The sequence below is a fragment of the Leptonychotes weddellii genome, chromosome 7 (assembly GCF_054177405.1).
Source record: "Leptonychotes weddellii isolate Sample4059 chromosome 7, ASM5417740v2, whole genome shotgun sequence".
NCBI classification, from domain to species: Eukaryota; Metazoa; Chordata; class Mammalia; order Carnivora; family Phocidae; genus Leptonychotes; species Leptonychotes weddellii.
Window position 1 is genome coordinate 73,824,893 of NC_138375.1, and position 23,509 is coordinate 73,848,401.

The 23,509-nt window shown below is 36.3% G+C and overlaps 1 protein-coding gene across 1 annotated transcript in view; it reads left to right on the forward strand.

The window, feature by feature from the left end:
• The window catches only part of ELL2 (elongation factor for RNA polymerase II 2), a 68,133-nt gene that overhangs the window by 16,422 nt on the left and 28,202 nt on the right, over positions 1–23,509 (forward strand). Inside the window, exon 2 of the mRNA XM_081826538.1 lies at positions 260–307. Within this exon, the coding sequence (XP_081682664.1) occupies positions 260–307 (48 nt within the window). The remainder of the gene's footprint in view (positions 1–259; positions 308–23,509) is intronic.

Below are 23,509 nucleotides of genomic sequence, written 5' to 3' on the forward strand. Positions count from 1 at the left end.
TGCCAAATTGCATCATTTAAAAAAACCTGACTACACTGCCCAATATACCTGTGGTTGTGTGATTCAGAGAAATGTCAGCAGTATGATCTTGCTCATTAAGGCATCTTAATATGATGATATATAAACCTAGTTATATAATGAAAAGATATTTTCACAGACTATGGCATTGACCAGATGAACAGATTTAAAGTTTAAACATTTAGTTCTGTGACACGGTAACGAAGGTTGACCTGTTTGTTTCTTATGTTTCTTTTAATAGAATTTAATTCCTTTTCGACCTTCCATTCAGTTCCAAGGGCTCCAAGGGGTGAGTACTCTTGTTGATTCAGCAAGAAAATCTAATATTCTTCTTACATGCTATTATATTTAAGCTCTTAAAATTTGTATTCACTTGTGCCTCAATATAAGGTCACTCATATTTTGTGAACTTTATGACTTAAATGTAAATTTTGGACACCTTAATACACTTGAATTATCTTTTCCTGATTTTAAAAAATAATTCAGATATACTTATTGAAGAGTAGTTTTTTGCCCTAATCATGAATAATGGCATTTTTTACCTTTTTTTGATGCATAATATATGTCACAGTATTATGAGAATTTTTTTACTGCAATTAAGCAACCATAAGGAATTGTTAATTTCAGTCAAGTTATGATTATGTGATTGTTGTTACTATTGATGAACTTTTGCTCTCTGTAGACCTAATTTCGATTGTACATACTAAGAAATGTGTAAATAGAAAATTGAGTTTTACCAGTACACAGAATAAATATTGTATATTTTATTGCTGCATTTAAAAGCATAATAAATGATAACTCCTAATAAAATATACCTATGAATTTTGTGTTTATAATAGATGATAAACTTTACAGGAGTAGTGTATTATTTTTTAATTATTACTATTAATATTTAATATTAATAAAAAGTCTTAATCATTCCTTCCTTTAATATGCATTTCTGAATTTGTGTCTATATATTGACTGTAGTATGGAGATTTGGAATATCTGTAAATGGATTTTAGAGCTCGAGAAAAAAAGGCAAGCTGAGAGAGGGAGATCATATTCCTGCTTATTATAAATCTACATTTGTAAATATTATGTCACAAAATGCAAAAACTCAATGTAAATCAATACAGTCTTTCTAAACTTTATAACTTGAAAACATTTCAAGAGTCAAGAGTTTAATTATATCATTCAGTACCAGCTAAGAGTACTTCTAAATAATGCTAACGTGAAGGAGATGTTTGTGTGTGGTTGTCAGAGCTCTTCTTCTACATGATAGCTTTACAATGAAGTTCTTTTTTTTTTCCTCCCCCAGTAACTGAGTGTTTATGAATGGGATCCTAATTGCAGCAAGCATCTTCTGCGTTTTGTTTTATCGCTTTTTAGGTCCTTAGCACCTCCTGGCACTATTTTGAGGTATTAGTTTTGGTTATTTATGTAAGGCTTCTTAAGTTTTGTCACAAAATTTAATGGCATCAATAATCTCTGAAAGCATGTTCCAGAGGCAAGCCTGAGTCTGTGAACGCTGGAGGGCTCCAGGGATTTTCAGTAAAGGGTTATCTGAGATGAGAGTTCAAGACCCAGGAGTGGAGAGTAAGGTTTGAACTGCTTTTCCATCAGTAGCAGCTGTTACCTTGTTTGGGATCTGCCTCTTCCCTTAATTCTCTTTTCCCAGTTAGGACATAAAGGCTAGGGAAATGCAAAAGAAGAACATTTTCTTAGGAGGCACCAAGTTAGACTGAATAATGAGAAACCAACATGTGCAGGCTTCCAAACTCTTGATTCAGACACATGCAGCTTTTAGCAGGCTTAGAAAGAATATGGTTTTCTCTGGCACACCATTTGCCCACAAAAGGACCCAGGCACCATTGCAAAGCTGGCAGTTGATATTTGAGACTTTGCATGTCCTTTTCTCAATTCTACCTCCCCCAGGCTTTCCTGTCTCATGTGTCCAGGCTTCCTCAGTTTATCTTTGCAAGCATCGTTCTCTTCCTACTCCATTCCTTGCCTGAGTGTGGTTCTGATAAAGATAACTTAGATGTAAATGACTGATAGGTTTAAATCTTAATGGGTGTTTGAATTTTAACAGATAAGCTTTTTTAACCCAAATGAATGGTTATTGGATCTAGTAGAGTGGGGGAAGGGGTAGGAGGCTGTAGCCTGAGAGCAATGGAATACTTGGCCCTACCTTGCTTGCTTAGCTTTTCGTCTCCTCTACCCCTCCACTCCCAACCCCACCCGAAGCCCCCTTTTTATTATTCTAACTGGGAACAAAATATATGGACTCAGCATTGTTTCTGAGCCTGCAGCTGCATTCCATCCACCCTTCCCCCCCTTCTCTTTGCAGAGTTCTCACCAGCCCTTTGGGACTTAGTAAAAACAAAGAGTCATTACAGGAGAGAGAGTGGGTTGGCACAGCCTACAGGGAATACGCAGAGCCACAAATGTGAGGGTCTTCTGTACAGTGCTCCTCTGTTATTCTCGAGAGCCATGATAGTTTAACATTGCCTGTGCTGATTGCTTTAAAAGCCCTGAAGAAGTATGCTTATAGTTTTCCTGTGTGGAAAATGTTCAGGACTTTTAAGAAGGCTTTAAAGGCTTAAATTTAGATTTCCCACAAAAGATCATTTTTCTTAATGTATTAAAATGAAAATTTTTAATACACTTTCAGAAATTTTGAAAGTTTTTCTGGAAAGGATTTGGCAAATCTAACAAATTTACAGTCTTTTTACATCAAATGTGATAAAAAATATACATTACCTATCATGATAGTGTCATATATAGGCATATTTGAAACCTAAATGAAGTACTGTTAAAATACCATTCCAAAGTGACCATTAAGAGACCGTTAAGAGTATTTTCGTTTCCGTGATGCTAAGCACGGCATGGTTATTGCTGTTCCTTTTTACTAATTATAGGATTTTTCTTGCTTCAGTAATGTCTTTAGAAGATCAGAATTTGGGTCTTGGCAGGTTAGCTTTTAAGCTTATTTACTTTTATGCCTGAACATGTTCTCTTAGGTTGAAGTTTTCCTCTAAATAAATGCAGCCTGGAACATTAAACAAACTAGAGCAGGATGCTGTTAACAGTGAAATTGCTGAGAACCATTGACTACCTAGATTTTTATCATTGCAGTTGACCTGCAGCTTTTATAGCATAAAAAAATGTAAATTGTGTCTTTCACATTCCAGCTCACCCCTTTCCCTTAGTGGAAGATGGTACTCAGTAAACTGAGCAGTCATTGAAGGCATTTTCTGGATTCAGAAAGATGAGGAAATATCTATGGGAGCAGTTGAGTATGATTTCTAAACTCATGAATATTAGGAGCTGAATAAATCAGCCAAAAATGCCTTGTGGATTCTGAAGGGTATGGGTCAACCAGTTATCCTCACGGTTCTAATCACATCTAGGATACTCATAACTAAAGGTTTATTGGGATTATAAATTTTCTATGGATCATTCTAATTGACTGAAAAGGTAGCTGGTCAGATTCACATGGGCTAGAGTAATGAGGTGTTTGAATTACAATGTTCAGAGGGGTGTACTGGTATAATGCACCTGGTTTCCAAAAGCTGTATCTTGATTGTCAGGTAATCATATATAGAAATACAGTTGTGCCTCTTGTATTTTAACTGGATACTGAAAATGTACCAGGTGAAAATCTTCCCAAAGTATGTGTTCTGGTAAAATTTTAAAAACTACACTCTGTATTTTTATGTTTGTTGAGGGCTTCTTGTCTAAAGACACAGTAGAGACAGAGCTATAATTAGTCTAAATTTTCATACTACCAGGGAAAAGTTCTCCTCAATATACTGTACAGCTTGGAAAGGAGAGGTATTAGAAGCAACTGAACTCATTGTTTTCAAGTAATAGCAGTTGTCACTGATACAGTTATCTACTAACCTAATTATTCTTCACAATAAATTCTAAACAGGTGCCTAAGCAATGGTTGTGCTAATAGGTTTGTTGTTGTATTTGTTTCTTATTTATTGCACATTGTTTTAGTCCTTACTGTTGCCAAGTACTTGGCTAAGTGCTTAGTGTGCAGATACAGGGATTTGTAAGACATGGGTCCGGTCCTTAGGGAACTCAGAGTCTCAGTCCAAACACATATAGACTAATACTCAGGAAAGAATTAATAATGCAGGACTTATCCAGAACTCACCACTCATAACTTCTATGTAAATGGCACTGTCAGGAGCAAGGCTCATGTGTGTATTTCTGATTGGTATCAATCAGCATTTTTTTTTTTAACTTTATTTTTTGGGGAGACAGAGAGAGCACAAGCAGGGGGAGTGGCAGGCGGAGGGAGAGGGAGGTTCCCCGCTGAGCAAGGAGGCCGATGCAGGACTGGATCCCCGCACCCTAGCAGACACTTAACCACCTGAGCCACCCAGGTGTCCTATAATCAGCATTTTATTTTATTTATTTATTTTTTAAGATTTTATTTATTTGTCTGAGAGAGAGAGCACAAGCAGGGGAAGCTGCAAGCAGAGGGAGAAGCAGGGAGCCTGCTGTGAGGCTCAATCCCAGGACCCTGAGATCATGACCTGAGCCAAAGGCAGGTGCTTAACTGACTGAGCCACCCAAATGTCCCTGAATCAGCATTTTAAACAAAGATTTCAGGGGATGCAAAATATATTCTGGTGATAGATAAGTAAAATTCCTGAAGGCCTATTAAAATCTGTATACACATACTCAAAAAGGTAAATTTGTGGTATCACTCAGATAAAAACTGAAATGGCAAGTTTTTCAACAGCAAATAATGGCCACATCTGCAGGCCTTTGGTGGCCTTGGAGTACACTTGCCTGCAGCCTCAGGGACTCATGTCCAGGGAATGAGTATCCCAGGGCAGTGAGAAATAATGTTAACTTTGTCACAGTAAATGCGATTCCAGACCTCAGTATTTATGAGAATGTTGTTCCAAAATTTTCTAATTGCCTTCTTCAGACTCAGCAATCCCAGAGGCTTTAAGAAAACAGAAGTTTAGTTTGGCATATATAATTTAGAAATTATTTTTAAAAAGAGGACTGAAAATAGCAAATATTTTCTATAAGTACCACATAGTGTCTCCTGTAAGATAGTGAGTCACATGTGCGTTTCCAGGAATAAACAAGGAATAACCAGCCAAACAAGTTTTAAATGTATGTCTTCCAAAAGGCACTGTGACCTTCTGAAGATTAAATCAGCATTTAACTGCTAACTTTAATGGCTTGAATAATGCTATAAAACTCTTACAGTGGAGTCATTAACTAAAAAGAACAGAGGGTTGCATTTTTCTTGCAAGCATTCAGAAATATTTTGTCAATTGCTTATTTTCCTTTGCAGGTTGGGGAGAAGATCGGGTCTGAAATACTAAATTATATAGTATTGGAAATTAGTAGGCAATTTCAACCCACCTACAGATGCTTTCTGCAAACTACCCTTCTCTAACCTACTTGATACCTGGGAAGCAAAGATAACTATCCGTCTGAAACAGCAGCAGAGATAAAAATAAATCCCCAACACTGCCAAATTCCTTCGCAGATGATATGCCTGTACTCGGACTGCTTTCCCCTGCTGTTTTTGGTTTGGCTAGCCCACTGATTTTGCCAATAGTTGTGTTTAGTCAGTCTGCTCAAAGGTTGCTGACTAACAGCTACCTTTATACACTCAGCTCCGAATGTAATTAATACTAGAAAGAAGTTAGAATTACATCTCTTTGTAATGGCAGTTCTGTTTTAATTTTTTTAATATTACAGTGGTTGACATGTATAGATAACATTTCAGTATTTGCATTGAATCATAACTCTTTAACCATGTGTTAATTTACTAAGGTATCATTACAGTAATGGCCTAATACAATAAATGGCCTAATCTGAAAAAAAAAAATTTAACTTCAATATATATCCAAGATTATATTATACATAACATATTATAGTTTCATATATCATATAATATATAACATATAATTTATACATATATATATATATATATATATATATATAAAGCTCATTCGGCCAGGAGTATGGGCTGACAATGTAGAAACTCATTTTATCTCAAATAATAATTGAATCATAGTTTGAAGCTATTGTAAGTTAACCAGTTGGTCTATTTTATGCTGCCATACACCTTTGCCCTCCTTTTCTTCTGGGTAAGAACTAGCAGTGGGGTTTCTAAAGAAAGAGAGCAATGAACTAAATTCACCATCCATTGTTTCACACCCTGACTAGGTAACATGACAGGCACCAGGGGACCGGGCCCCTCTCCTGCCCTGGAAGAGTGCAAAAGGGCAGAGGGTGGGAGGATGACTTTGCCTTTGTGTTTGTGGTACCTGCAGAAACTATCTCAAAGTACTTGCTGACCACACCTTCACACAGATTCAGTGTGGGCTACAAAGGACAAGCCTCCCAAAATATGATCACAAACAGGAACTGATGGTGTTCTGCTCTGTCCTTCACCACACTGCAGTCACTTTGGAAGGCAGCAGTTGGAACTCTGATTGAAATCCGAAGCAGCCACAAATGCCATAAATTGCCTTCTTAGCAGTGTGTTAGGCTTCCTGTCTACATTCAACAAGCATTTATGAATAGTCATTGTGTACCACGCACCATGGTTGATACTGTATAGACAAAGGTAAATAGGACTTTGAAATGCCAGCTCTTGTTCCTAACTGACAGTATCTATTTGTCAATAAAATCTGCCACTGATGGTTTTGCCTTTTTGTTTCCCACCAAAAACTGAAACTTGAAAGATTGAGTCACCTGTGTTACAGAAATTGTCACTTTAATAGCACTCGCTTATTTAAGCTTGGAAAATAATATTTTACCATTTTATAATACCTTACCATGAGCATTACTTAAGTATCTTTTGACCTCTTAATATGTCAAGACGCTATTCTAGGCACATAAGATGAGCTTATAAAGAGCTTTATTAAAAAGAAAAGTCAAAATTTAAATAAGCAGGAAAAACAATTTAGCAGAATGTGTCCAAGCCCTAGATCTTATTTCAAACGATATTTTGAAGTTTTCCTTTTAACATTTAACATCTTTGGAATTGGAATGCATCTCATTATAAATGGCATCTTCGTACTGTGTCATAGTTGGTCAGCATTTTCTATCATGCAGTGGTACATAAAATCATAGCCTTAACAATTGCTAGCATCGTAGATTCAATGAATTACAGCAGTGCAGTGGAGGTATTTAGACAGTCTGTGTATTCTGTGATAAGATTTTATCTGAACAAAATCTTTTCAGAAGTTTTCTTTCCTGACCCCACCCTTGACTAGCTTGCTTGGATAGCTCCATATGTTAGATAATCTGGGGGGATTTACAGGGAAGGTATATTTTTATAACCATTCTTGAATTGTGATCTAACTGGAAGGAACAAAAGTATGAAATTATAATGTTCTCAAATTTGTTTTTAAGCTAAAACCTTCACTTATAAAAGTAACTTGTTTTGAAAACAAATTTAGAAGAGTTTTATGGGTTTAAAGGCTTCAAAAAGTCCACAGACATGCCTTAAGGCTAATGAATTTGCCCTTATCAGGCCAAGAATTCTCAAATCTCTCTACATGGTCTTATAATTTATACTGTATTTTGCATAAATGTACAGTTATCCAATTATTTTGTTGATAGATTCCAGTTATTTTTCAATGATTACAGCTAAAATTAATTGAATATTTATTACATGCTAAGAACTCTGTACTGAGCACTTTACACATTCATTCTCATTTAATCCTCACAGGAATGCTGTGAAGCACACACTCCCATTTTGTTCATATGTATACATACCATGACTCTGAATTTGGTTTTTGAAACTCACACAATCAGTGAGTAAAGGAGGCTACAATCCACTCTAGCATCTGATTTCAGAGCCTGTTCTCATCAGTACAGTGATCCCCACCTGCCTATAATAAATGTTCAATAAGCATCTTACTTATTCTCACATTCATGTAAACATCTGTTGAGTACCTCTCCAACTAGCAAGAGGAAGAGCAACAGTCAGGAAGGTCTCAGAGAAGTAATGTTTGAACTGGGCTTTGAAGTATTACCAAGAGCTGGCTGATCAAAAGAGGAAGAAAATGCTTTTCAGTCCCATAGTTTAGCATGAGCAAAGTGGTAAACAGGTTTGTCAAATGTTCCCACCTTATTAAGGAATTTGAATTTCACCTTGGAGATCAGTACTTCTTACTTATAAAATTTTCCTGGGAGTCTGTGATGAAGTCTGGAAAGCACGACTTTAAAATATTTTCCCCTAGGCTTTCTTATGATAGCTAGGTTCACTATAATTAAGAACATTATAAGAATATGCAGATGTATAGGTATGTGTACGTTCTGTTCTCAGGAGAAGGTTCACAACTTTCATTATTTTCTGGGTGGTACCTACTGCAGTAGGTGCTTTCAAACATACTTAGAAATAATGCATGGTAAGAAAAAACATTTCACATTGTGACCCTTTACACTATAGGTATACACATTCACCCAGCTTAAAACAGAAGTTTCACAGCACCGTATTGTTTCTTCATCAGTATAACCTGATATATTCTATTTCATTTTAAAGAATCCTGGTCATAATCCACTAAATTAATGTCATGACCTTCCAGTGGATAACAGTCTGGTTTAAAAAAGCACTGCAGGAAATTATCATCTATTTAAAAAATTTTAGCCAGGGAGTCATGTGGTCAGATTTGCATTTTAACATTTAACATTTATCCAGTAGCTCCCCTAACTTAGTCATTCCTTTTATATTGGAAGGAAGGAAAGAAAGGAGTCAAGGATGGCTCCATATTTATGATGAGTATTTGGTTGGATGGTGGGGCTATTATACAAATCCGAATAGATGAAAAAACACATTGAGGCAGGAGGCATGGGGTGTGTTTGGGACATGCTATACATGAGATGCGTAGGTAATACTCCATACCTCGTTCTGTAAAAATGGAGCTGTCCGGGAGGCTGTGGCGTCTGGGAGTTTGGAGCAAAGGGATTTTCAAGAAACAACTCCAAAGGACATTTCATAGGATTTAATTATACATGGAAGTTCAGTAGTAAGAAGGAAAAAAAAGTGTGTTTACAGATGGAATTCTGGTATAAATCTATATTTAAGGAGTTACTTTTTTTTCAACTGCTAAAATTACTGGTTGATTTATGAATACTTATGAGTGTTAGTACTTTTAATTATTAACATTTAGGGAATTTAAAGCTCCTTTTGCCAAATTTTGTTCACACTGATTTAGAATAATGGCACATAAAGCTAAACTGTGCATACTGATTCAGTGGAAGAATACTCAACAGTGAAAACTCAGGTGGGCAGAAGACTGCATATGGCTTCACACCATTTTTATAAAGTTGAATAATAAGCAAAATTAATATGTGGTAGGTATATACACATGCAATAAAATTATGGAAAACAAAAGGAATGATCATCACAGAAGTTGGAGTAGTTGTTATGTTTGGTAGAAGAAGGCAAGCATAAGGGATTGGAGTGGAGCACATGGTTAGATTATTGCTAATGTTCTATTTTTTAAGTTGGGCAGTGAGTTCATAGGTGTTCATTAAATCATCAAGCTTCATAACTCTCAAGCTGTATTTTGTAGAAATAAATATCACATAAAGATTGTTCTCATTATCATTAACTTTAAATATGATCTGTCATCTTATCTTCATGGATTAAATGACAAAAGCCAGGACATATTTCAACAGATGCCAAAAAGGCATTTGATAAAAATTCAGTATTAAATCTGAATAAAAACTTAAGGAAATAAGTAAGTAGGGAATAGAAGAATTCTTCCTTAGCATGTTAAAAAAAAAATCTCTATGAAACTAATAGCCAGTTACATACTTAGTGATAAGACCATAGAAATATCTTTATTAATGTTAGCAATAAAGTACACATGCCCACTATCATCTCTGTAGTTTAACATTGTTCTGAGAATGCTTAGTAATGGAAAAGAAAATGAAATAAAAGCTATAGATAATAGATAAGTTTGCCAGTATCTGCAGATAATCCACGTACACCAAGTGAAAAACTTAAGGATTACTTTCAGTTAAGGTAGTCACTTCAGAAAGAACTTTTAAAATCACTGGCTTAATATTGGGTGGCTGGTGTGAAAAGACATTTCTTTCAAAATGAAAGCAAGAGCAGGATTTTTTTTTTTTTTTTTTTAAGATTTATTAGAGAGAGAGAGAGTGCAAGCCCGGGGAGGGGGAGAGGGAGAGAGAGAATCTCAAGCAGATCCCCGCCAAGTCCAGAGCCCCACACAGGACTTGAACTCACGATTGACCTGAGATCATGACCTGAGCCGAAATCAAGAATCAGACATTTAACCAACTGAGCCACCCAGTTGCCCCAAAAAAGCAGGGTAATTGTTAACTGATGTTATTTTTATATATTTGTTAACCCAGTAGAAAGCAAAAGTTGATAATGTAGGAGAGAGGGAAAGATTTGCTGGAGCAATGTCCCTGAGTAGGTTGGAAAATGGTATCTCAGATATGAAATTGGCTTTAGATAGGAGCAAAGAAAGTTCATCTGTGGTAACTAGAAGAAGGCATGTATATGAGTGCAGATTTTGAAATTACTGTTGTTTGTTAGAAACCATTTCTTTAGCCATATTATCTTCAATCTAAAGTCAAAACACACAGGCCAAAGTCTTAAAATGTTAGAGCTTGGCAATGTGTTGGCATATGGAACATGCCCAATAAATGGTAAGTATAATTTTTTAAAAATCACTGGCCTCCCTAAGCACCAGCAATTAGTGTTTCAGTGTAAAAATGATCTCATTTATGGTAGCAATGAAAAATTACCAAAATGAAATACCAAAAATTAAGTATAGGTCATGTTATTCTAGACCTGTCTAAAGAGCTATATTCCTTTCCTGGTGGGTATAAGAGAGTATGTAAGTGGTAAATGGCAAGACTGTCCATTTAGGTAAGAAACTTTTTAAGTTGTCATTTCATCTCCCTAATCAATCAATAGGTAATAAGACATCATATATACCATTATACTAATTTAAAAAAATAAAAAAATCCAGAAACACAAATATAAACCGACAAAGTAAATATGAAATGCTCTAAACCAAAATGTCATTGCTGGTAATCTATATGAGATTTTTTTACATATATATTTGTTTGTCTCCATTTCCTAATTGTTCTATATACATAAATGTTTTGTGATGCCAAGTTTAAATATGTAAAGAATCTAGGAGAAAGGCTAAATATTAAAGGTTGAAAAGAAACAGGTTGACAGTGAAAATAGAGAAGGCAGGTCTTAAGAAGTTATCTAGAGCTGGACACCAGCTAAATATCTTGCTAGTCTACTACTTGATAGAGCTGCTTTGTCATCTATCAATGGAGAAAGAAAGTTTTCTCCCCATCTGTGATCTTTCTCCCCATTGGAAGGAAGGTTCAAGCAGAGTTACTGGTGTTAACAGGGATATGAGAGGAAAGGCCACTTTTCTTTCTGAGTTAACAGTTGACATTTTGGAGCAGTGGTATTGTGATGTGCCCTAGGAATGGGTCTTGTCTAGAAAGGACAAATTACGGGAATGAAAGTAGTAGTCAGCTGAATTTAAAAAGATAAAATTCTTAGGGATTTTTAGGTAATAAAACTCAGAATCCATAAAACTGATTAAGGGTAACTAAGTTGGGCCCACAGTGTAAGGGTTGGTACTTAATTAGCCATAGAAAAGGGGCAATCTTTTTCTGTACTTAGGCAGCTTAGTGTTTAATAATAATTCATTAAGTTATATTGGGGATGTCTTATTTTAGACTGAGAATATAAGGCACAGACATAGTTATGAATGTGGTAATACTCTACCAATCAATACCAAGAAATTCTTTGACTAATCTGAATGCTTTTTAGTCTTCCCTTATTCTAATTGTGCTAGTAATTCGCTGAAGTCAGTCTTCACAGATTAGGAATGAGGGATGGTGCTTGAGTGTGTTGCATTTCCACTGAACAGTAAGATGATGCTGACTCTATTTCCACAGCTATTTAAAAGTCTTGTATTTGGCTAAAAAGAACTTTGCCCTAGGGATGCTTGGTATTTTTTCTTTGTTTTTCTTTTTTTAGGATAGTGTTTAACTTTGAATAGTCTTATGTTTCACAATTTCTGATTCTGTAAAAAACCAAACAAAAAAAAAAACTTTTTTTTTTAAATATTTAAGGTGATTGAGTCATGAAAGGCCAATGTCATTGTGTAATCGTTTTTTAAAGCTGTCTATTGTTTTTTGATTGAAAAACTAATGAATGTACATTTTAGAATTGTATATAAGGTACAGATAAGGACAAAGATGAATAAATGTCTTAACAATGAAATGAAAACCAGCTAGTGTTGTTGGATTTCTCCTAGTCTTTTTTTTTTTTTCATGTTCACACATACATTTTTTAAATTGTAGTCACAGTGTATTTACTGCTTTTTTATATCCTTCTTTTTCCACTTAACATATGAGCATTTTCCCATGTCATTAAATAGTAAAAGTTACTTCTAAATAGCTACCTAACATTTCATTTTATAGATAAACTAACATTTCTTTAGCAATCCTCCTATTACTTATATAGTTTCCATATAACAGTTATCCAAATATAGTCATTAATTGTCCATATATAAGTCTTTGCCCTTTCTTTGCTAACATATATTCCTTTATTTGAAGGCAGGTTTGATGGCTTTGCCAATAGCTCAAGCATACTGTCCTTAAAAATGAATCTTACAATTATAAATCAATTTATCTAAGAGACTTGACAGGTCCTCTTATTTACATTAGACCTGCTAAGTCTCTTAGAAATTAGAACTGCAGGGGCGCCTGGGTGGCTCAGTTGGTTAAGCGACTGCCTTCGGCTCAGGTCATGATCCTGGAGTCCCTGGATCGAGTCCCGCATCGGGCTCCCTGCTCGGCAGGGAGTCTGCTTCTCCCTCTGACCCTCCTCCCTCTCATACTCTCTGTCTCTCATTCTCTCTGAAATAAATAAAAATAAAATCTTTAAAAAAAAAAGAAATTAGAACTGCAGTTTCTAATTTAGCTCTTGTATATATCAGTAGTGTATCAATAGCTTTATACATGTTAAATCAAATAATTTTACTTCCTTTATAGTCCTGAAGAAAATTAGCACATGAATTTGACTTATGAAAATTGAATAGAACTAAATTTTATGAAATGGACCCCATCTCAGGAATGTATTTTCAAGGTGGGTGTTTGGAAAGAGATCCATAAAAATTAAAATCCTGTATAGGCTTTATTCATTTTTAGGGCTACCTATAGATTTGACACTAAAAATCCCCACAAACTTTAAAATACTGTTCACATTTATGAAGATTGTAAGTAACAAAGCACTTATGTTCATGAGAACTCTTAATTCTGTTTTCTTTGTTTCTTTGTTGTGCTATATAGCATGACTTCTGTTCTCACATTTGGCAGCGGTTCCTCCTAGGGCTCTGAAGGCAGCATATTTTTTGTGGCTCGCGCACTTGGGAAGCAGTGTTTGCTCCCCTTCTACAGTAGCAGCTGGCATCTGTGATTGTTCAGCCTTCCGTAGACACTTGTTGTGGCCAATTTGTTCTTGGACCTAATTTCTCTGTACTTTGGGTTGGAAACATTTAGAAATATTGCTGGTCTTTTTGGTTGTTTGTTTTCCCAGATAGTTTCTTTGACTTCTATTTAAGCTAACACTGAAATTGGAAACCTTGAAGGTTTCTAGTCTCTTCCTTTTGTAAATACCGAGGATTCAAAATAAGTATTGTCAGTTGTTTTTTTTACCTCTCAGTATTGTCAGCTTTTGATGATCCACAGGACACTTATTATCTGTCCTTTGCCATTTGAAAACTACTTCAAAAATCAAATACCTCATTACGTATGTGTTTGAATCAAACAAGCTAAAATCAGAGTGGGATTTCCCCAGTAGTGTCTTTACATCACCAGAGCAAGCATTTTGGGGCACATACTACAGGCTAGACATTGTGCCAAGCACCTTTAGAAGGGTTATTTCTTTAAATTTCACAGCAGTCCTATTCAGTGAATAATATCATTATCCTCATTTTGCTGATGAGGAAACTAGGGATTAATGAGGTTAAGTTATTTGTCCACAGATGGTAGAATCCAGAGCCAAGTCGGAAACTGGGCAGTGTGCTCCAGAACTCATTATGTAGCACACTAGGTATCATCTGTTTGCACTGTTCCCTTTTCCTCTGTGTGTAAAAGAGTCACTTTTCTCAAACGATTGAGGAAACCCAGCTTAGAACTGGAAATACAAAGGGATCCAGTAATAAAGAAAACATTTTAAAAAGCAAAGAGAACAAAGAAGCAGAACACCATTTTTTATCTTTGGTATCCTCCAAATATTTGGCAGTAATTCTCATAAAAAAAATGGCATTCATAAGAGTTTATATTTTGTACACTCTTTTGTAATTGTCATTTAAGATGTGACTAAAATTTATAGCCCACAGCTGTTCTACATCTTGTTGCTGTTTTTCTTTCCTTAGCATAGAGCCTTGGTTTTGTGTCTTGGGTCCCCAGAGCCTGGGGATTCTGTGATGTAACCACAGTGGCTGCCTCAGCAGTCCCAGTCCCTCATCATCCCTTTCTTCAACCAGAGCAATGCTAACTCTGTTTGTAATACATGGTGGGTTTCCCCATAAGATTTATTCTGAAAAAGATTTAGCTTTAAAAAAAAAAAGTATGATTATTTTTGGTGTTGAAAAACAGAGAATTAAGAGCTGAATATACTTCCAAATCTATATGAAAATATTCCTCAGACTTTGATATTGTTTATGTTATTGAACTTAATGAGCTTTCATGGTAACATTGATTGGTTTGGGATAAAACCATGTGTTCTGTGAAATCCAGGGCCTTGGCCACTTTTAGCAATTTATGTTGATCTTGAGGATTCACATCTGTTAAGTACCAGTCTCCCCTAGATTTACACAACTGTTGCTGATGGCCATGCATGAATTGTATTCTCACTCACATTTTGGCAGCAGTTCCTCCTTGCATTTGCAAAAAGTGCTTTCCTCAAGACTCCAGGAGAGCAAAAAGGGGAGAAGATTGGCAGTGAATTTGGAAATTGACATTTATCTTTAAGAATTTTTTTTTTTCTTGTAGAATTCAAGTTTGGGCTTTGTTTCTGAGAAACAAATCTTTTTTTTTTTTTTTTAAACAAAATTCTGCTTTCTACTTGACCAAGAGAATTACTAAACTTAGAATTATTTAGTGTGGTCTCCCTAAGTTCTTTAAAATGCAAAACGGTCTTAAAGACACTCATATTTTCAAATGGAATTTGGTGAGGACAGAGTATTCTGTGAGTATTTTAATAAAGATGAAGATACTTTTTAAAAAGAAAAATGTATAATGTAAATTTAAGTTCCACAGATCTCAGGAGCCACTTGGCCTGGGTTTCAGGGCTAAACATAGCACAAGAGAGGTCAGAAATTTTCTCATCCTGACGTTTGTACCACACAGCATGCAGCTGTGTGGGACTTTTTTTTTTTTTTCCTCCTCCTTTCATTTTGTTATTTATTTTTGCCTGCTCCAGGGAGCCCTGGTTTTCCACAGACTCTTAAGTGATCTATTTCAGATACATCTCTAATTTTTTAGTCTCCCTGGCATAAGGCTTCATCTAAATGAATATAATCTAGTACCAAGTCAGAAGGATCCAACAAATACTTACTAGGTATCTGTTCTGTTCCAGATACATACAGAAGTAAGACCATGGTCCTTGCCCCCAACTAACTGGTGGGGAAGAAGACACATAAGCAAGTACTTTAGCATGCAGTGTAGTAAAGGCAGCACTAAAGGTGAGCCCAAGGGGTTGTGGAGACAGAAAAGGAGCTTTAAACTCACCTCACTGGAGAGGGAAAGGCTCCCTGAGAGAACAGCTCCTGAGCTGAGTCTTAAATAAAGGATAAGTTAGCACAAGCCAAGGCAAGAAGTGGGGAATCAAATACAAGGTGGAGAGTGAGGGCCAGGTCTGTTGGGAAGGAACCTCATATGTCCTATTAAGGAGCTTAGACTGGCTGGTAGATAAATGGTAGTAGAGTCATGAAGAAATAAATGATGCTTGGAAATGACATGGTCAGATTGGCATTTTATGAAACTAGTTTTGGCAGCCAAATGGTTAAAGAAGGAGCTTGAGAACAGACAAAAGTAGAGGCTGAAAGACAAGTTGTCCAAGCAAAAGGTGATATTGAGCCAAAGCAGAGGAGAGAGATGAGGACATATATTTGAGAGATCATTCAGGAAGTGAAAGCAGTATGACTTGTGATTATCTGGATGTTGAGGTGCATGGGGTGGTGTGAGAGAGGGAGGATTGAAGGTTGACTCCCCAGGCTGCCAGTAACCTCAGTAACTAGATAAATGGTGGTTTATTAACTGGGAGATAAACAATATGAGAGGGTGGGCAGATTTAGGGATAAGATAAAAATTTTTTTCTATATAAGCATTGATTCTATGGGATATATATAAATATTAGAAGAGACTGGTTAATAAAAGGAAAATGAAAAGCAGTTTTATAATGGGAGACTTTAGTTTTTGCTGCCAAAAAAAGACTTCTGGATTAGCCCAGCCATGAAGTTTGAAAAAACTTAAGATTCTCTCACTTTTCTTCTAAAAGCTTCTTTGGCATTTCTCAATTTTGTAGTCATTTTTAAATCTAAATTTTCTATTCTGTTATGTTCCATAGTCTGTATACCTTTTCCTTGATACAGTATCTCTAGTACCTGCCGTTTGTATCTTTTCCCTGCCAATAACTGTCATCCCCCCTTTTTTCTTGGAAATACCCAGCTACCACCCAACTGTACCCAGCCACCTGGTCTCTGCTAAATTTTTAACCATGAAGCTACAAAATGAGTCATAACAAAACTCACTTTGAAGCCTCTTTTTAGCTGGTGAAACCAGCATTGGTCAATTGTATTTTAGTGCACCTGGATAGTATGAATTGGGTTATATTAAAGTACTTGACATCATATCAGAGATACTATATATATATATTTGTGTGTGTGTGTATAAATACATGAATATACGTGTACATGTATATATGTATATGTGTACACACATATACACAGACACATGCACACTCACACTCTAAAATAATTCTAGTTTTCCAGGGAGAAACACCTTGGTGTCATCCTGATTTCTCTTTTTTTTATACCTAGGAATCTTGCTGTATCTATCTGCAAAATATATCCTGAATCCCTCCACTTCTCCCCATCTCCTGATAGTTCCTGGATTTCTATACATATGTGCCATAATGGCAAGGATCTTTGTAGTTTTTGTTCATTATTGTGTCACAGAAATGTAAACACATTAGGCACTCAATTAATATGTTGTTGCTTACTTGTAACCAATTAAAATTAGTTTTGAAATGTTGCTATTGATGATGTTTTCCCCAAGATGGCCATAAATTTAAAAGAATACATTAGAGATGAGAATGCAATTCTCAGGAAAGATTTAAGACTGTATCCCACAGGGGCTTCTGGGTGGCTCAGTCGGTTAAGCGTCTGCCTTCAGCTCAGGTCATGATTCCAGGGTTCTTGGATGAGTCCTGCATTGGGTTCCCTGCTCAGCTGGGAGCCTGCTTCTCCCTCATCCTCTGCCCCTCCCCCTGCGTGTGCTCTCTCACTCTTTCTCAAATAAATAAATAAAATCTTAAGGAAAAAAAAAGACTGTATCCCACAGAAGTAGTAGAACCAAAGAAGCTCAATACTGGTCTACTCTACCCTTTCATCAAGAACTTTTTAAGAAATTCTAATACTGGATCTAAAGCTATATGAAGAATAATTAAGGAAAGCTATTCTACTTTTTTTCTGTAATAACATCTTGATAAAGAGGAAGAATGCAGGAAATAAATGGCTTTATTTTGTCCTGAATTATTCATATTAATTGTTACATGGCCTGAATTTTTTTAGATAACTGCCAGTATTTCTCTTTGTGCTAGATAAATTTAACATTTTGCACTACTCTCCTCAGTACAGTATCTATCATGTGGGTATTTCAGATGTTACCTAGTATGCGTGGGATCCTCTCTAACCCCTGCTATTCCTTGTCAGTAGGAATAGTTAGTTGTTACTGATGTCCCTAATACTTTTTCTATTGCTGGAGAAAGATACTCTCCCCTCTCTCCTTCCCAGGCATTGGTTTTCACATCTGGGTTGATCTGACAGGCTTTTTTTTCCTTCCCTAAGCCCATAATGTTAGGCCTAAAGTCATAACTGCTGCTCTGGTTTGAAAAATAGGACTTGTGGCTTTCAGGTTGAGGTTTCTATTTTCTGTTCTGATTCTAGATTATTCATTCTGCCCCTTAACTCTGGAACAGTACATGCAAATATATTTCTCTAGCTAAACTGAATTTTCTAGATTTTTAGGAAATCACAGAATCATTAAGAGTCTAGAAAGGGTTTGAGAACAACAGAGAATTCTAATGTTTAAATGTTTGTAGCAATTTTTTTTATCCAAGCTAAGGCATATAGTTTATATATAGGAAAATAATAAACTTATTAGTTATAAAGTATTAAGAGACCAGCTATTCCCCTAAGATACTAGAGAAATGGAGGAGGTAGGTTCTGAGGTTTTATAAAATGGGAAACTATTATTCAGTATGAAAGGACCTACAGCAAAGAAAGTCATTATTTTAACCTGGCATTTCCCAAATTTGTTTCAGGATAGAACCTTTTTCACGTAAGGAAACTTTTCAGCATACTTTGGAAATATTGGTGGGAAAAGAAGCAGATACTTTAGTTCTAGTCCTGGCTCAGGCATTAATCAACATTTTCATTCATTCAACAAAGATGTATGGAGTGACTATTTCGTGGCAGACACTATTTGAGAAGTGGGTGATATATTCAGGGAACAAACCAGACAGAAGCCTCTGTCCTTCCAAGGATTATATTCTCGTCAGGGGAGAAAGACAGTAAACATAATCTGTACATAGTACAGTCACTAAGTGTTTTAGACAAACATGGAGCAGGGTCAGGGGGTCAGGAGTACAGGGGTTGCAATTTTAAATAGTCATAATGTTGAGCAATCATCGAGTGTCTTCTGTTTTCCTAATCTATAAAATGAAGAAATTCAAGTAATTTGATCTTAAAGGGCCTGCCAGAACTATGGGTTTGCTTTAATCACCCAAGAGTTGTATCCAACTGTGTTACTGCTGGGCCATGAGCATCTTACTGAGCATTTATAATCATCAGGGTTGGATATTAAAATTCAAAGAAAAGTCTGTAAGTTTAAATCATTTGTTAATACCCACAAAGGAGCAAAGCATTAATTTTAAATAAATGCAAAAAAAAAAAATTGATGGTCCTCCTGTTTTCAATCTAGCATGTACCTCAATCCAATATTGAGTAGAAAGTACTTAAGGGTAAGAAACCTCTGCTGTAAAGGTACCAATGGCTTTTAAGCAGATGTTAGCCTGTCTGTATGAAAATTTACAGCAGTGTGCACATTGTGTTACTGCCCTACATCTTTATGTAAATCGGAGGTCTGTGACTTGATGTTGAAATGACCTTCTAGACAGTGTTCCATTGCTGTATGCCTGAGCTTGTATCTCAGAATAATTAGAAGTTTTGACTTAAACATCTTGGTATACAGTGTTTATGTTAATTATAAATGTCTGAAGGTTTCCTGAAACTTTTCTTTGTAGCTTTTTATCAGAGACAGACTGGTGTTTGGAAGGAGGGCTATGGATTGTGGTCCCAAGCCTTTGATTTTCAACCCCCATTTTTTGGAATGAAAATTAAAATCTACTTTTCCAACTTCCCAGAACATGGTGGCATATATTTATATTCTTTGTCTTGAATAAGAAACTGTTGGGAATCATAGTCTTTGATACTTTTTTTAAAGTAATATTTCATTCTTAAGGCATTTAGCTAAAAATTTCAAGTAGACCATGTGTCCCTAAATATAATGGCATTCCACTGACTTGCAGGAGAAGCCTAAAATACTATAATTAAAATAGAGAGGTTCCTATTACACAAAGGGATGGTCTTCCAAGATTGTTTCTAAATCAGACCTCAGTATTTCTTTTCCTATGGTGGTAGCCCATTCCCCGGAAGCTGACCCTAGGGCTCCCAGTAACAGTCATTTCATAGTCATCCCCCACCCCTTCATATTCCATAAATTTAAAGTCCAGTTTATAAGAAAATGCTTTGTAACCATTCGGGAATAAAGGATGCCTACTGCTTCATTATCTAGACAAGCTGTGGAGTAGGCTTCTATATATCAGAAAGGGGAGTGATGAGTATCTCCAAGTTTCCCTGAAAGTCTAGTCTCTAAAATGGCTCTAGATTTGACAAGGTCTTGAATCCCACTTTAGCTGTGGCCTTCAACAGTCCCAGAGGCTCTGGTCCACTCAGAGTTCCCTGTAGTTTAGTTCTGAAGTTCCCACTCATCCACCCCCACCTGCCCTAATTGTCATACACAACCTGCTCTTTTCATTAGGACTCTTGCTTTACTGCCTATGGTGGCCAAACTGTTATGCAGATTTACCAGCTATGAACATAAGAGCTCCTTCCTACATCCTTTTCATTCTTAAGAGCATAGTTATTGATACAAATAAAATTTGTATCTAATTTATACTGCCTTCAGAAAATGAGATATACTAAATCTATAAACAGTGTAATTTAAGCTTTTGAGATTTTAAAGATGTAAAAGTTGCTTGGCAACACCTTGCTCTCAGCTCTTTTACAGGAAAATCCTGAGATTAAGTCAGGCTGTACCATCTGCATCGCTGCTGCTCTGAAAACCACTGAGGAAAGGTGACATAGAAACTCAGAACTCTGTTTTGTCATCATTCCTTAACTTCCAGCCCCACCCCAGCTCCATAGCTGGACAAAATACTATGATATACATCAAGATTCACCTTTGGGTCCCAAAATGAGTGTGATTCACTCTGAGGCCTGCTCCTGCCCCCATCTGCACAGTGCTCACTTATACACACATTCACAGAGTAGAACAGAGGTTAGGAGAGATTGTTGAGAAGTCCTGCTCGCATTCTCCATCATGCTCCCTTTCTTCCAAAGACTTGAGGACAAAGCTTGTTTGTCGCTGGTAGTTAGCAGCCTGAGAACCTTACCTGCATGTGAGGTATATATAAGAATGGGGGTGGGGAGGCGCCTGGGTGCTTCTCCCTTTGCCTGCCACTACCCCTGCTTGTGCTCGCTCTCCCTCCCTCTCTCTCTCTCTGACAAATAAACAATCTTTAAAAAAAAAAAAAAAAGAGGGGGAATAGTAAGGACTACAAATAGTCTCCAGATACGTGTTACCTTGTTTTGTTTTTCTTTTAAGTTGAAAACTATACAAGTCTCTTCTAATTGTTACTGCAGGTGAGGGTTTTGGAACTCACAGGGGAACTGAATTCTCGGAGACCATCACTACAAAGGTTTACTTTCTTTATCCTGAACCAATCCTTTCTCATTTTGAGAGTTCTTAGTAAATTATTATCTCTTTCTAAGAGCTATTTTTTAATTGATATCTAAAGTAGGCATTCCAAAAGAAGTACTTTTTTATAACTCCCATTAAGACTTTTGCTTGTTTGCTGATTTCATGATGTTTAGAAGTTTCAGAAATTCACTTGCAGTAGGTACTTAAATCTTCATTCTCTCTATGACTAAAATACACTTTAAATATGCTTCAGGTACACTTATTTGCCTTTCATTGTTTTCTGATCAGAAGTTTTAAACATGGAATCGTGTTGCAAATAAGTTAAAATGGTTCCTTCCATTTGATACTAATTGGGAACTTTTATTTTTTTAAGATACTATTTTTCCTTCTACTTTATTAATATTCAGAAGTCACTGAAGTCAGAATTCCGACTTCTAAGAGACTGACCTGCCTCTATTTGTAATCCATAATTTCTCAACCTTGGCCCTACTGACATTTTAGAATGTCATGGTAATTCTTCGTTGTGGGGGCTATCCTGTGCATTATAGGGTGTTGGACAATATCTCTCCCCTCCAGGATGTGCCCGTAGCACCCACCCAGATCAAACGTCCCCAGGGGCAGAATTGCCCCTTGTTGAGAGCAGCTGTTCTGATCTATGTGTAACACATGCTTCCAAACACTTCAGTGGGGATATAGCATGGGTTGTATGTGCTTTTCTTTTTAACTTTATTTCTTTTTAATCTGATTCTTTCCTATTGGTTTGTGATACTTTTTTAAAAGACCGTAGATTTGTTTTTTGTTGTTGTTGTCTGTTTCTTTTCTATTCAAGACACTTTTAAAGAAGGAGAATATTAAAACCTTCTGTGTCCACCACCAGGCCAGACCCTATTATTTTGAGGAGCGTGCACAGTAATTCATACCAGATATTTTTGTTGTTGAATCTTCCAGGTTTATACAAGACACTGTGTGTACGTGTTTAAATTTTTTTTAATGTATAGGAAGATAATTCTTCACCTTAAAAAGTATAAGCGTTACTTCAGAACAATCAGTTCAGAGGCTGAGAAAGGAAAAATCTACATTTAATTATTACAAAGGTTTGATAAGAGCTTTCATGAAATGCTGTTTATTATATGTCTGAGCTTAAGAACTCCTGTAATTAAGTTACAAGTTTTTAGGGAAAGAATACTGAACATTTATAGAATTTGAATAAAAAGTCTAGCCACTCTTGAAAAATATAGAAAAAACTCTATGATTCTACTTTTTAAAAATGCAATTTAGAATCTCCCCAAAGGGACAGTCTTCCATATTTTGCTGGGTGAAGTGCTTCTGCATTTCCAGACCTGAGCTGCACAGGAATGAAGACCTTAGACCTCAAGAGAAACCAGAGCCCGGCCTGCAGATGAGCCTGCAACCACTGTGAAAATGTCCCCACCCAGGCTCTGCAGATCTGTGTGAGGGTTAAGGGCAGAAGGAAAATGGAAATGAGTTAGAGCGGGAGAAAGGATTCCATTTAGGTGTTCACACCTTCTTTACCTGTCCACTTTCTCTCATAGGCCTTTAAGGAGGCTTTAACTACAGGGCACATTCCTTCTCTATCAGCAGAATCCTCCTATTCTTTAAAATAAAAAGCAGACAGATGTCAGTTGAGTGCTGTTACACTCAGTGCCTGAGGATGGACTTTTTGTTCCCTTGTATCTCAACGCAGCATTCCTTTGGCTCCTGCTCTCCCATACCTCTGTAGAATTAAGAAGTAAAACATAGCATTGTTTCACCAGTGTGTGTGTGCTAACTAGGCATTCACTTTGCACATCCAGTAATACAGCCTAATGAGTCCTTCCAGAGTAAATTAAGACTTGCTCACAAAGTTCCAGCACTTTAGAACTAGGGGAAAATCTGAGAAATAAAATAACTTTAGGGACCAAAAAAGGTATAATTTATAAAGTAGATAATAAATGTAGAAACTTATCACCCTAGCAATTGGAACTAATTTAAAAGAAGGAGTCAAAGTTTAAATTTCAAGGATGACGGAGGCTCTATGGAGTATATTATGTAATACTCAACATCTTTGGTGAAATTTGCCCTCTCAAGCTTGACATGAGTTTTCTGAATCTCCTCTGAAAAGATGTTTTTCTTTGACTTATTTCTACCCGTTGTTCATTCA